General features: G+C 40.4%; 1 protein-coding gene across 3 annotated transcripts; it reads right to left on the reverse strand.

Annotated features, from left to right (window-relative positions):
• Positions 1–728: 728 nt before the first annotated feature.
• On the reverse strand, positions 729–12,572 carry GDAP1 (ganglioside induced differentiation associated protein 1). Of its 3 annotated transcripts, XM_074898816.1 has the most exons (6): positions 12,339–12,571; positions 11,939–12,131; positions 10,580–10,753; positions 7,001–7,095; positions 6,429–6,543; positions 729–4,142 (listed from the first exon to the last, which is right to left on the reverse strand). In XM_074898816.1, the coding sequence occupies exons 1-6, from the start codon at positions 12,387–12,389 to the stop codon at positions 3,760–3,762; spliced, it is 1,011 nt and encodes a 336-aa protein (XP_074754917.1). In that variant the 5' UTR covers positions 12,390–12,571; the 3' UTR covers positions 729–3,759. The 3 variants fall into 3 exon arrangements, with proteins under 3 accessions (XP_074754917.1, XP_074754918.1, XP_074754919.1); XM_074898817.1 differs by lacking the exon at positions 10,580–10,753; XM_074898818.1 differs by lacking the exons at positions 6,429–6,543; positions 7,001–7,095 and having other exon boundaries at positions 12,339–12,572.
• Between the last annotated feature and the right edge of the window lie 213 nt (positions 12,573–12,785).

A 12,785-nucleotide genomic window follows, 5' to 3' on the forward strand; every position in this document is an offset into this window, starting at 1 on the left:
TCACAGCAAGGTCTCTGTGTATACTTCTGATTAATGCTAAACATCAGTGCCACCTCAGAGTTGGTCCACAGACCATAGGTGTCAGGATCTCCTGAAACTAAAGCCCTACCAGTGTCCTAGCAGCTCTGCTGACTTTAGGAATCCTGTGAGGAAACGCATGCAAGCCTCAAGCAGTGTTTTCTCTTCCTCTGCTTAAAAGGAAGTTTAATATAGACTGTTATAGTACAAGACCAAAAAAAAAAAAAAAAAAAAGCTTACAGCCAGATAACACTGGTCAGGGCACACTGTTTGGTCTCATTAATAACATCATTAGTGTGGACACAGCTTACGTGCTTGTCATGCATCCTACAGAAAGGAGTCCCAGCTTCTGCAGCTCAACAACGTAAAAAAAGAAACAGTCGCACTCAGGAGGGAAGCTTTTTTTGGTATGGATTAATCAAAACCACAAAAACTGCTCGCTCTCCTTTAAATGGGTTTTTAACATCATTAAATGGCTTCTGTCAAGCCTCATGCATATACAGCTCAGACAGACAACCAAAGAAAACTATCACTGCAACTGCTGTTTCCAGATACATGCAAGATAATCTGCTGAACATCTTCTAAACTGAAATACCAGAGGCTTCTCTCCTTGAACAGCATCAGACTCTTTACAGCAATACTGTGTGATCCTCAAATATGCTTTGTTTTACTGACACAGAAGACATAAACCAGTCTAGAAAGTGGTCTCAGAATCAATCTTTATTGTGCAGGCCTCACATACAAAGGTATCATATGAAATATACCTGATGCGTGATATGAGAGCAAACGGTAAATGAAAACCAGAAGATTGCTTGTGTTTCCAATCTAAATAGTGTCCAGAGGTACCAGAGCAAAGAAAATAAGCCAGGCTGAAAAGAAACTTTACAAGCACCACACAAAGACTATCCTGCACAAAGAGCCATATACAGCATATGTGCTTCTAAATCTCATCCTATTTTGAGGAATTTAATAATGAATAAGCCTTTTGCTGCCACCTGTACAGAAATCAATGTTGCACAGAGTGCTTCAGGGTAGTGAAAATAATTGGCTATCAAACAGTTGAATTAATAGACATGAATTAAACTAGGGATCCAAACTTTTCCGCAGTAAAAGTTTTATTCCCATTCATTCCTGCAGATGGTAAATTTAAAATGAATGTTACTGAACAGCAATTAACGTGAAATATTATTTCAACTTTGCCCACTTATTTATCCAGTGTAGAAACTACACATAAGCACAAATGACAGGTATCAGAGAACCAACCTGTAGTAGACCAAAGCAGTTGTTCCAAGAGCTCCTGAGAGACTGCTGGTCTGATGAGGATGCTCACTTCCATACTATGCTGAGATCACAAACATTTTGTTTGTGAAAACTAGTTTGTAAAAACTTTTCCTGCACATCTCAGAAGCATGCTGAAGTGCAGCCCTGGAGGACCACTGACATCTGGTGGTCACTTCAGTCCTTCCCAACAGTACAGGCAGCTCCTGGCATAGACGAGCACAGGCTGAAGCAAGGTCGGGGGGAAAGTAAAACTGCTCCATCAATAATTAGCCTGTATCAGAGCCCACTGGGCTACTACTGTGAACTAAACGGACACATCTCTGGGAATGTAAGTGGTCTTACCTGGAATGAACATTAAAAAAAAAAAGAGGAAGGAAAAAGTAAAATATAAACTAATTCTAAAGAAAGCTAAATCATATATTGAATTCTACCATGACTTGATCAGATTGTATTTTACAGATGGCCTGACAGAAATACAGAAATACATGCCAGAGAAGCATTAAGTTGCAGGCTTTACTCTGTGTTTATTAGCTTAGTGGAATTTGTTGGTTACAAGTAAATGCAGATGAACTGCAAACTCAGTTAAAGTTGCCAGCACATTAATAGTATTGTTGGATTAAACGTACTCTAAAGATAATAAAGTATTTCTAAATAGAGCACATTTAATTCAACTAGTTCTTGAGAACCGGGTCATGAAATAGAATTAAGTAAAACTGTATTTTTGACAAATAAAAAAAAGCATTGTTTCTTATTTCTGAAAAGGAGCAATGAGATTTAGGTCTTCTTTTGCTAGACAACTAACACATATTAAATTATAAGCAGTATTCAACAGTTGCATCCACTTTGATATCTCCTAGATGGTGAGACTGTCCAGACAGAAACTGCCTCAGTTCTCTCCAGCAAACTTGAAGGCAGATCTCCTTGGTGCTCAAAAGCAATTGCACAGAAAGACCACAGCCACCAGCACTGGATCTAAAATGTACTTAGGCCTGTTAGCACAGGTTGATAGGCAAACATTTAAAGCTATGTTTTGCTTGGCGTATTTATCTATAACTTGTAAACAAAACTCTGAGGCTTTCAGACATTCATCAAGAATACAAAAACCTTACTAAACTGTCATGAGAATTTTCAGCCCTTCCCAATTGCTTTCTTGCTGCAAAGTGATTCAAAGTCTGCTTTCAGGTAACTGCTTATTTCTCATCGAAACAGGAGCTCAGTTCAAATCTAATAAAACTCTCAGCATCTGCTGAGTAGTGGGAAGTAATCACAGTGTTTTCCTACACCTTTCCTACATGCTACAAAAGTGCAGCTCTGCAAAAAATCTGCAGTACAAATCACACGTCTTCAAACTGGCCTACATTTTTCACTTACCACCAATAAGTAAAGAGATTGCTAAATTACAGTTTCACCTTCAATCTAGGCTACGTAACCAGGTTGAAATATAGTGAATTATTTTAAATCACTTTTACAAAATGCATTGTTGTGCATACATTTGCTAGTTGGCTGCTGTGGGCAAACATTTCAGAGGCACATGCAATTGCTAACATAGCCAAGTAGTGTGCAAATGATAGCCAGTGCTCAGAGTGGAAACAAGAAAGGTTACATGGGACACTAATACGAAGACAACTGTATCAAGCCACCTCAATGAAAGCAGGAAATGTACACTGAGATAGTTTGGTTTGACTCAGCCTGGGCTTACAGCTGAGCTGGATACCTGGCTGGGCCAAAGGCTACCCAAAAGGCTTTCAGAAGACAAGTGTCAGTTTTTTCACCCCCCTTTGTATTTTGGCAGAAGTCCAGCACCTGTTGACTGCTGATGCCTCTGGAGAATCTCACTCGTGCGGCCCACAAATCACTGATGTTCATACATGTTTCAGGTCTCTTCCTGTACTGCTGCATGAACATACAGTGACAATAGTGGCTCCACAAGACTACTTTTTAACACATTCCTAAAGATCCAACTGCAAATCAGTAGACATTAATCAGCACAGAGACACTCCTGTACACAACAGGCACAGAGCCTATGTTCCACTTCAATCCCACTCTGAGAATTTAAAGTGCTATTTTCAGTATTTCAACAATGCTGGTTTCTGCACAGTAATGCATTTCACCCACAGTGAAAAGCTGTCACATTGCTGAGTATCTATTAAATAAAAGCATTTTAATTAGGTCAGCTACTGGGTAAAGGAGACAATAACCACTTTAACAAAGCACTGTCACATCCTTTATAGGTCCTCAACTGAAAAAAAAAGGTCTCTTCTTTCCTCTATTGTTCCCCCAACATATATTTTCCACAGATATTTCAGCATTGCCAATCCAATTATACAACAGCAGGAGACGATTACTGTGTCACTATGTTCTAATTCACAGATATAACCTTTCTTCTACGTTTATATTTTACTGGGGATATCTTCCTGGGGGGTAGAGATGCCCTCCACTCACCACCAGGGACAGGCAGGTCTAAAAATAATTTTGCCTGGTTCTAATTGATAACATCATGTTGGCAAACCTCTTCCGAAGACACGTGAAAACAAGATAACCCATTCCCGCCAGCATGCTGACCAGCAGGGTGGTGCCGAGAACCCTGGGAGCCCTTTTCTTGGCCACACGGAATGCTGTTGGCAGAACAGCAGAGATTAATATATTGTTGACGTGTCCTAAAACTTTGTAAAATGCTTTTCTCTTCAGAACACGCTCATAATAGGCTTCCAAGTTGGGCCGCTTTCCGTTTCCCCAGTTTCTTCTTGCTAATCCCAGAAACTTCAAGCGATGTAATGTGACAGCAAGTGATACATCTGCCAGACTGAAGAAATCACCACAGAGCCAAGGCTGATTTTCATCTTCTAAGCAGAGATAAAACATAAAGAATTAGGAGCTAATGGAATACAAGCACACATAGAAGCCTCCATGGGCTAAGATTTAGTTTAGGGCTATTTCACAATGCGGTCTAACGAACACCACCAACACCTCAGGTAAGATATGACTTTAATCAATGAACATTTTACTAATCCCTGTCCATTCTTCACACAATATGGTAAAGTCTCAGGCTCAGCAGCCTGGCCTACATTTGTTAAGGAAAGAAGAGCCACATTTCCAATTCATAAATTAAAATCCACAGTAAACATTTTCCTCAACTACATTTCTCAAATCTGGATTAAATTACACAGGAGTGAAAAGGAGGAAAGCAGTTTAGCTTTTACAGAAATGCTACCACTTGCCTGAAGAATTTATCACCTTGCCTGTGTCAATCAGCTCTATGGCATTCACTCAAGAACTGCTAATTTGCTGAAGACTTTCAAGTCAAAAAGAAATAGATCAGATGACTAACCTGTAGCGAACACACCAGCTCAGCAAGAAGACAGTTTGTCTACCTGTCCTTCCTTTCTACCTCCTAGACCTCAAACCATGGGGTTTTTACACTCAGAAGTTTGAGAAGTGATGGATATTCACACTGCCAACCATTAATCAGGAGCACAGATGGAGACCCCAGGCTCCCTCTCCAGCCAAAGGAAAGAGATGAATCTTCCTGGGATGGCTCAAAGCATACACTGTCAGGCAGCATCACACCTCTACATTCAGAACCATCACCACCTGGAAGGGCTGACCAGTATTGACTACACCGAGTTTCAGAAAACCCAGGATATGTAATCTGGTAGTCAGCACAGCTGCCAGCGTGAGTACTCTACTCTAGCCTAGATCTCAAACAGGACTGTTCCCTCCTTATTTGTAACCTTCTGCAGTTCCTCCCACACAAGAGGCACACAAAAACATTGGCATGAACATTCAGCAGCACCTCTGTGGAAACAGAGAAATTCTGCAACATCCCTTTCAACTCATCTGCCACCAGAAGGAAGCAACAGTTTGGCACACCACTGGTCCCAGTCCATGTCGACTGGTTATGCAGGTCTGGAAGAACAGCCCCTACAAGAACGAGGGTACCCTATGTTGCTGAAACGATACCTAGGGATTCATCCAGTGCATTAATTAAGATGATGGAAGGGAAGACCAAAGAAGCTAATGTGTATGAAAGAAAGATGACTGCAGTGGCAGCAGCAATAAGTGAATGCGGGATTTAAGCAGTAATAGAGAAGCAGAAGCTGGTTGACCAGGACCCAGAGAAGCACTGTTCACAAATCTCAAAAGCATGAATATGTCAGACAAAATTCCAAGAGGCAGGTAATAGCCATATGTTTTACTAAATACTGTGATCCTGGCAGTTTTCATAAGCTCATCAACACTGTATCAATTTAGCAGAGAAAGCAAAGGGGCTGCTGGAAATGATAACAGACTTAAGTCTTCTGAACAAAATCCTACCATCCTTTGCAAGTTAAAACATTTGCTGTGACTCTCACTGTTGAGTCAGTAGAAAATTTAGCCTAGATTTTCAATCACTGGTTCAAATCTACTGTCTTCATAATAGCCGATAATTATTACAACAGCTATTTATAGAGTCAAATGCAAAGAATTACTGATTTGAGCAGATGCAGTTGATTTTGACTGATGCTTCATGCAGCTCCCAGTGAAGTCAGGGGACGGATTCCTATTAGCAACACTAGGAGCTGGACCTGACTCTGAATATGCACAACACTAATCCCATTTAAACAAAATTCGACCTTTGGGTGGACAGCAGGTGAACACCACTGCTTTCCAGGAGGGTGGAGGAAAGGGGTTGATTAGTGATCAAGAGCATTTATCCAGATTGCTAATTCTGCATATATCACAAATATCAGCACAGTATTTACACAAGATTGTAATAAACCCGTGTTAAACATTAAGGTAATGATCATTATAGTGAACTGAGGCCTACAACTACAACATCAAGAATAACAATGTGTAGTTAAGGTTTTTCTTATTTTGTTGATAAAATACTGCAAAATTATGCAGCGAATTATAATCGCTATGCTGAAAATGTGATCAAGCGCTCTCGTAAGACAGTGAGAACTGACAGCAGCAGTAAACTAAACCAGTATTTAAAACAACCCTGATCCCTTCTGCAATGTCAGATCAGTATATGCCAGAATTATCAAATAGGATACACTAAAACCAGCTCTGTAATGGTGCTGTCAACAAGTTTACTCATTCTCCCAAAACATAAGCATCAACAGCATTTAGCAAGAGTAATTCCTTACCTGGCGTTTCCTCATTTCGCCGCTGCAATTCAGTCTCAACCTGATCCAAAACTTTTTCCAGTTCATCCAGTATTTTCTTTAGGTATTTTATATTATCATGATCCAGCAGTTTAGACTAAATATAGATACAGGTTAGTGTTTTAATCATTGTACAGAGTTTATACTTTTATCAAAGAAACTTTTACTGAGATACCACAGTGCTTGTTTATAAAATGCAATTATTTTCTCCACATAGCTGAATACCGTTTGGACACTGGTGACAATTCAAGTAACAGAAGAAAAACATTAGAGATGCTAGATATTGAGGTTTGCCTCACCCTGCAGGGTGCTCAACAGCCCAACACTAGCACTGATGTGTACTTTACCTTTGAAGTCAGTGGGACTAATCCAACACTTCAGCACACACTTGAAGTGTGTAGCTGATCTGGGGGACTGCTTCATGCCTTGTAGGGTTAAACCACTGCATGACATTACTGGTAATGACAGGTGAAACAAATGTTTACATCGTGACAGAAAAAATCTGACACTAACAAGCTCATAATAAAGCGGGGGAATACAAAGAGGTTGCTTACTTTAAGGCGCTTCTGTTTTGCTATATAGGCATCTTGAAGGTCTGGATTTTCTTCCGCAAGTTTCTTCAACTCTGATTCTGTGTTACTTATTTGACCTGATGCAAAAAATCCCAAAGGAATTACATTAGATACCCAAACATACCCATTATGCAATCAACACACCAAAGAAATGGCAAGCGGTACTTCAATGAAGCATCATCACGAAGTTAGGATTCAAAATCATGTTCTGCAAAACTTGACTTCTGCATCAATTGACCCCACCACACCTTCTGCTGATCAGTTTGCAATGAACTCTACAAAGTGGTGATCTGACAGGCAAGAAATAGGAATTCTTGTTAATATTTCTCTCTTCTTCAGATAAAACTATTTTGCTGCCCCAAACTGTGCTAAATCCATGAAATTCTACTACAAATACCTTTTTTTACTTCAGTTCCTGGGTTCTGAACACACTTCCCATACTGTGAAAGTGCTGATAGGCCCATACTGAGATTCTCTACAGGTCATGTGCATAATTCCACAACAAAAGCCTAAATACCACTGAATATGGCACCAAGGTGTTTTGAGTTAGCTAAAATGTGACACCAAAATCTGTGATCCCTTTTGGAAATATTCATTACAGAGTATACAGATGTTCTAGAAAAACATTCATTACATGATTTATGGAATTACATGAAAAAATTAATTTTACTGATTTCTACTACATGTGTATAGCCTTTTCTCTCCTTAAAAAGGGATTTTGCTTGAAAATACCATATTTACAGACCTAGAATATCAAAAGATAGTGAACAATGTTATCTTCCAAAAATAAGTATTTCTAGTAATAAACTGAAAACAAAATAATAATTATAGGGCATGAATCACCTCTCACTTGCACTTGATAATTAAGATTAGTTCCAATTGAGTCTTACATATTAAACTAATAAAAATTCTTGCTAAAGAATAATGAACTCACTGTTTTATATAATCTTTGTTTCAACCTGACATGACTAGGAAAGTCATCTTTCAACATAGTATATGAAGAAATTGAATGATGTAATCCCACAACTAAAATCTTATATATGCAATTAATTACTTAATTTGATTTGGTATACATAAACATGATATATAACTGGCTGGTGGCTTATTATATCTAGCACTCTGAAAAAGATCAGCTTTTCAATGCTGAAAACTAAACCATACAGGAGAAGTTTGAACAAGCAAAGGAATTTTTTAGGAACGTCCATAAGCTATTCAAAAAAATGCCTCAAATCAAGAAAGCAGGCTATGCTTTAAGTATAAAAAGAAAATATTCCAGTTTATACAAGCAGTAATTTTAGCTCTACCAATATGAACATGTGTGTAAACTGACAACAATCTATATCAATTAGAAGCTAGAGGGGGATAATACATATGGTCAGCAGAATGCAAGACAACACTGTAAAGTGAACTGTAACAAAAGCACTATTACCATGCAAAAAGAGAAAAACTATCAGTAATGCCTATGAGTAAAGTACAATTGTTCAGTAACAGTTAGCATCCACATTTGGGGAAAACAAAACCAAAAAATACTGCTATAACAAAGTACACTGATATTTTAAAAAAGAAGTACAATGATATAGACAATTTCTTACTTCAGTAAAAAAGATAATGCTAATTATACTTGCTGAAATTACTCATTCTAAATCTCTAGATACTTTTTATAACAAATTTATTTTAAATAAACATTGATCATTGGACCAGCAACACTGATTTCTAAATACTTTGCAATGCTCAAGTTTCCAGCAGACAGGAAGAAAGGATAACTCATGCAACTCTAAGAAAAACTAACTGCCTGACTTCACTTTTGACAATGTAATGGTGTGGCTAATAAGAGAACCTACTTGCCAAAAATTTTAAGGAGGATGATAACAGAGTTTCTTGGAAATACAACTCAAAATAACACAGTATCATCTTTTATGATGTTATGAATTTGGTAATAGTATAGTCACAGTATTTGACTTTCTTCTATGGAGCATTCCAAAGTATCATACTAAAAAATCAACATGATATAAAGCACTGACATTGACAAAAAGAAAAAAAAAAAAAAAAAAAAAAGAGATCTCAGAACATAACTGTAAACAGAGAATCATCATCCAGCTGTGTTCTTGGGATTTGATCCTTGCCCTAGAACTATTTAGTTCTTTCATAATACTTAGAAGGAAAAATAAAAGCATTAATTAAAGTTTGCCATGATACAAAGACTAGAAGAGACATAAATCAAGAAAAAAGGTGGCACAGATACACAATAGTCTGGACTGGTTGATAAACTGGGCCTAAGCAACCAGTTGATGTTTCAACAGAGACCAATGTAAAATATAAACTGAAGATACAGGCCATGTTTCTTGGCTGTAAGGGCTGTAAATTTGCAAGCAATTCTGGATAGACAGACTGTGGTCATGACCAGCTGAACAGGGATTGCCAGTGCTGTTCTGTGGCTGAAAGTAACACTGGAGTCCTTGAACATGCATGCAGTGAAAAACACAAGAATAAAGAATTAAATATTCATCTCCCTACGATACCAAAGTGAACTGAATCTGCTGTCCAGGTCTGGCATACCAGGGAGAAAAAAAAAAAAAAGCAAAAAAAAAAAAGCTATGAACTGAAAGATTGTTTCCTAAGGATTTTTCTGAGTATCACTGAATGTTGTTTAAACTTATTTCTGCAAACTACTGGATTTGAAACAGGAGTTCATTTCAGGAGGTTCTTTGTTATAAAGGGTATCGGGCACCATAATCTACAGTTATTTCCTCTGCCCTTAACATTTTTTTTCATAGGAAATTGGCACGTATATAAAAGTCCATCAGGTAAAATACCAATCCCAAGAAGTCAAAGGACATTTTACCATTCATTCTATCAGACCACCAGTTCATCCTTTATCCTGATTCTATACTGTTGCATCATTTGCACCCAGGATTTGGCTTTAAATTGTGCATTAACAATTACCATTGGTCTGATGAACCCAAGGTACTCACTTCTTTACACTGTTTTTTTTTCTTCCTAACCCCAGTACCAAGCTGACACCAGTCCGCAGACAAAAAGGGCCTGATGATTCTCTTTATATTAACGGACTCTGTTTCATTGAGGCTCATCTGCATTTGTTGCACTTTGAGAGGAAAGCAATTGCTTTTATTTAATAGGTAAACTTATTACAACTTTACAATCACAAAAAAAATAGGGTTTCCTTCAGTGTAGTGGTTTGGTGTGAGCAGTAATAGAGCTGTTCCCTAGAAATTGCTTTATAAGCATGAACAGCAAATCAGAAGATAAAATACTCACAGCTGTCACAGCTGCCATTTTCTGTTATGCACAAAAAGCACATTTTCAATCATTAGGAAAATTAATTCCACAGTCACCTCAAAAATTACGTTTCCTCTTTCCTGTTTTCAAATCATAACAGACTACACAATCAATAAAAAGTATATGCACAAGTTATCAAGGACTGCATCTAAAATTGGATATCTGCGCTCAATATATTCTGCTTAAGGTGCACTGAAGACACGAGGTGAACGTAATGCATCATCCTATCAACTGACAGGTATTCAGAGCTATACCAGTACATACTACGAATTCTGCTGGTAGCATAGGCTGGAATCATGGAGTCCACTGTTAACTCAGGGTGCAGGATGCAGCCGTGCGTGTAGGCATCCATAGGCAAGGAGTCTAAAAGCTCTCTATAGTGTTGTACCCTTGGATAATACATGCTCCCTTCTTCTGGCATTAATCTTGGTACTTCCTCTGCAATAAAAGTTAAAGTTAAGAAAAGTAGAACCACATAATTGACAAAAAGCAGTATTTCCAAAGTTACTTTGGTTATGTCCAACCAGCACAGATAACACAGCCACAGTTAAGAAAGCTCCATTGGTTCTCCACCATAGCTCAACAGTGTTATCACAGCTCAGAGAAACATATATACACATACTTCATTTTAAAACATTTGAATAATTCCAATTATTATGCAGCAACCCAGATAAACATGTATTTAAGAGGCCTTCGAATCCAAAAACTGGATTCAGCATCTATTTTGTACTTGGGCAACAATGGCAGATAACTCTTCAGCCCCCTCACAGCAGGGCACAACTGATGTTCCAGTAAATTGCTACGGCTGAAACATTACTACAGCTGCAATGCATTGGAATCCTACTCAAAGCATGATCAGAAGTATTCTGGCACACCACTGAGTTCTATTCTGCCCTCAATCCACCTGGGCCCTAACTCCTCATTTGGTGAAAACGCCAGCATTAAATACATACTATGTTCACTCAACAATTAAGTTTTCTTCATTCCTTAGAAGTCACTGCGCTAAACCCCTAAAACACAAAATGCTGCCTCTTCACACCTAAAAAAGTACAACTCTGCAGTTCCATCAAAAATTGAGGCCGTCTGTTTTTCAGCAATACAAATTCAAAAGCCTGCACATGATCACTTCTGAGTTTCTTCCTCCTACTTTTTAAATTCTTCACTCCATTTTGGCTCCAAAACCAATTTACTCATTTTACTTCACTTTTCCACCCAAGATTATTCTGGAATTAAGCATCTCTTTTTCCTGCAGGGTAGCAGCACCTGCCCTACCCACGCAGCAGCAGTGGAACTCTCCATCCGATGTCTCGGCAGCCTCACCTCAGGGTTAGCTCAGGGCGGTGCTCCCATTACTGACTTCTCTGCCTTTCCTGAGGGGGTAAGGAGGCAGAGGTAGGTTTTTACTTACAGCTGCCTGTAAAGATGCTGGAAGGCCTTAAATCCATTTTAAAGGAAAGTGATTTTACTCCATACCACCAACTATTAGGGGAGCCCATTTACTTGTGAGACTTTAAACATTTTCGGGTCCTGAACAAACCAATGTGTGGTGTGACAGGGAGCTGACCCCACCACTGCTGTGGGTGCGGGGGCAAGGATTTCACACCAAAACGCCTGTGGGATTACCGTCTACAAACGTTGCTTCAAGGTAGTCGATAATCTGCGTTGCCTCACAAATGATGTTTTCCCCGTGGATCAGGACTGGCACTTCTCCAGAGGAATTTAAGCGCATGAACCACGGTTCGTTGTGCTCGCTCAGCGGCAGGTTTACATCGTGCTCTTCGCACTTCAGGGCTTTTTCGGCTATCGCCAGGCGCACCTGCAACGGCACCGCCGGGTCACCCCAGAGGACGCACTCTCCGGGCACCGCTCGCCACTCTGCCGCCCCGCCCGGCCCCGCCGCGGGTGCAGGCCGCCGCCGCCCTGGCCCCCGCCCGCGGCGGGCAGGCAGGGGCTGCCGGCCCGCCGGGAGGAGGCACTCCGGGGCCTGCCGGCCGCCGCGCCGCGCCCCCGCCGCCCCCCTCACCTTCTGCGAGGAGAAGGACTGCGTCCAGTGGTACAGCACCAGCGGCGCCATGCCCGGCGGCACGGACCGGCGCGGCGGGGAGCGGCGCCGAGCGGAACAGGCGGCCTGCGCGGGCGCGCAGCGGCGGCTGCGCCCGCCCCGCCGCGGCCTGCTCCTGGCAGTGAAAAGAAGGGGGTGTCCGGGGGAGCGGCGGACGCCCCCTTCTTCCTGCTCCCGCAGTGCCCAGAGGACGGCCCTTCCTACCGGGAAACCGCCTGCAAGGCCATCTACAGCATCCCCTAGGGAGGCGCAGAAGATGGATGCGCAGGTAAAAAGGTCACATGGCAGGATTCCCTCTGGTTTTTCTGTGTTTTTTTCCTTTTGAACAAGCACTTCCACTATGAATTTCAGGGACATTGGCATCACGCTCTTGGAAAAAAAAAAAAAGATAAATAAATATTACCAGAA

This window comes from Athene noctua, chromosome 2, assembly GCF_965140245.1.
Source record: "Athene noctua chromosome 2, bAthNoc1.hap1.1, whole genome shotgun sequence".
NCBI classification, from domain to species: domain Eukaryota; kingdom Metazoa; phylum Chordata; class Aves; order Strigiformes; family Strigidae; genus Athene; species Athene noctua.

What these genes read in the sequence shown, in the direction of transcription:
- GDAP1 (XM_074898816.1), bottom strand. Translation starts at nt 12,389, where the DNA reads ATGGCGCCGCTGGTGCTGTACCACTGGACGCAGTCCTTCTCCTCGCAG. An exon ending in TGCTACCAGCAGAATTCGTA is followed by an intron (nt 7,096 to 10,579) that starts GTATGTACTGGT and finishes TTTTTGCATCAG; the next exon opens with GTCAAATAAGTAACACAGAA. An exon ending in GCGAAATGAGGAAACGCCAG is followed by an intron (nt 4,143 to 6,428) that starts GTAAGGAATTAC and finishes ATCTCTGCTTAG; the next exon opens with AAGATGAAAATCAGCCTTGG.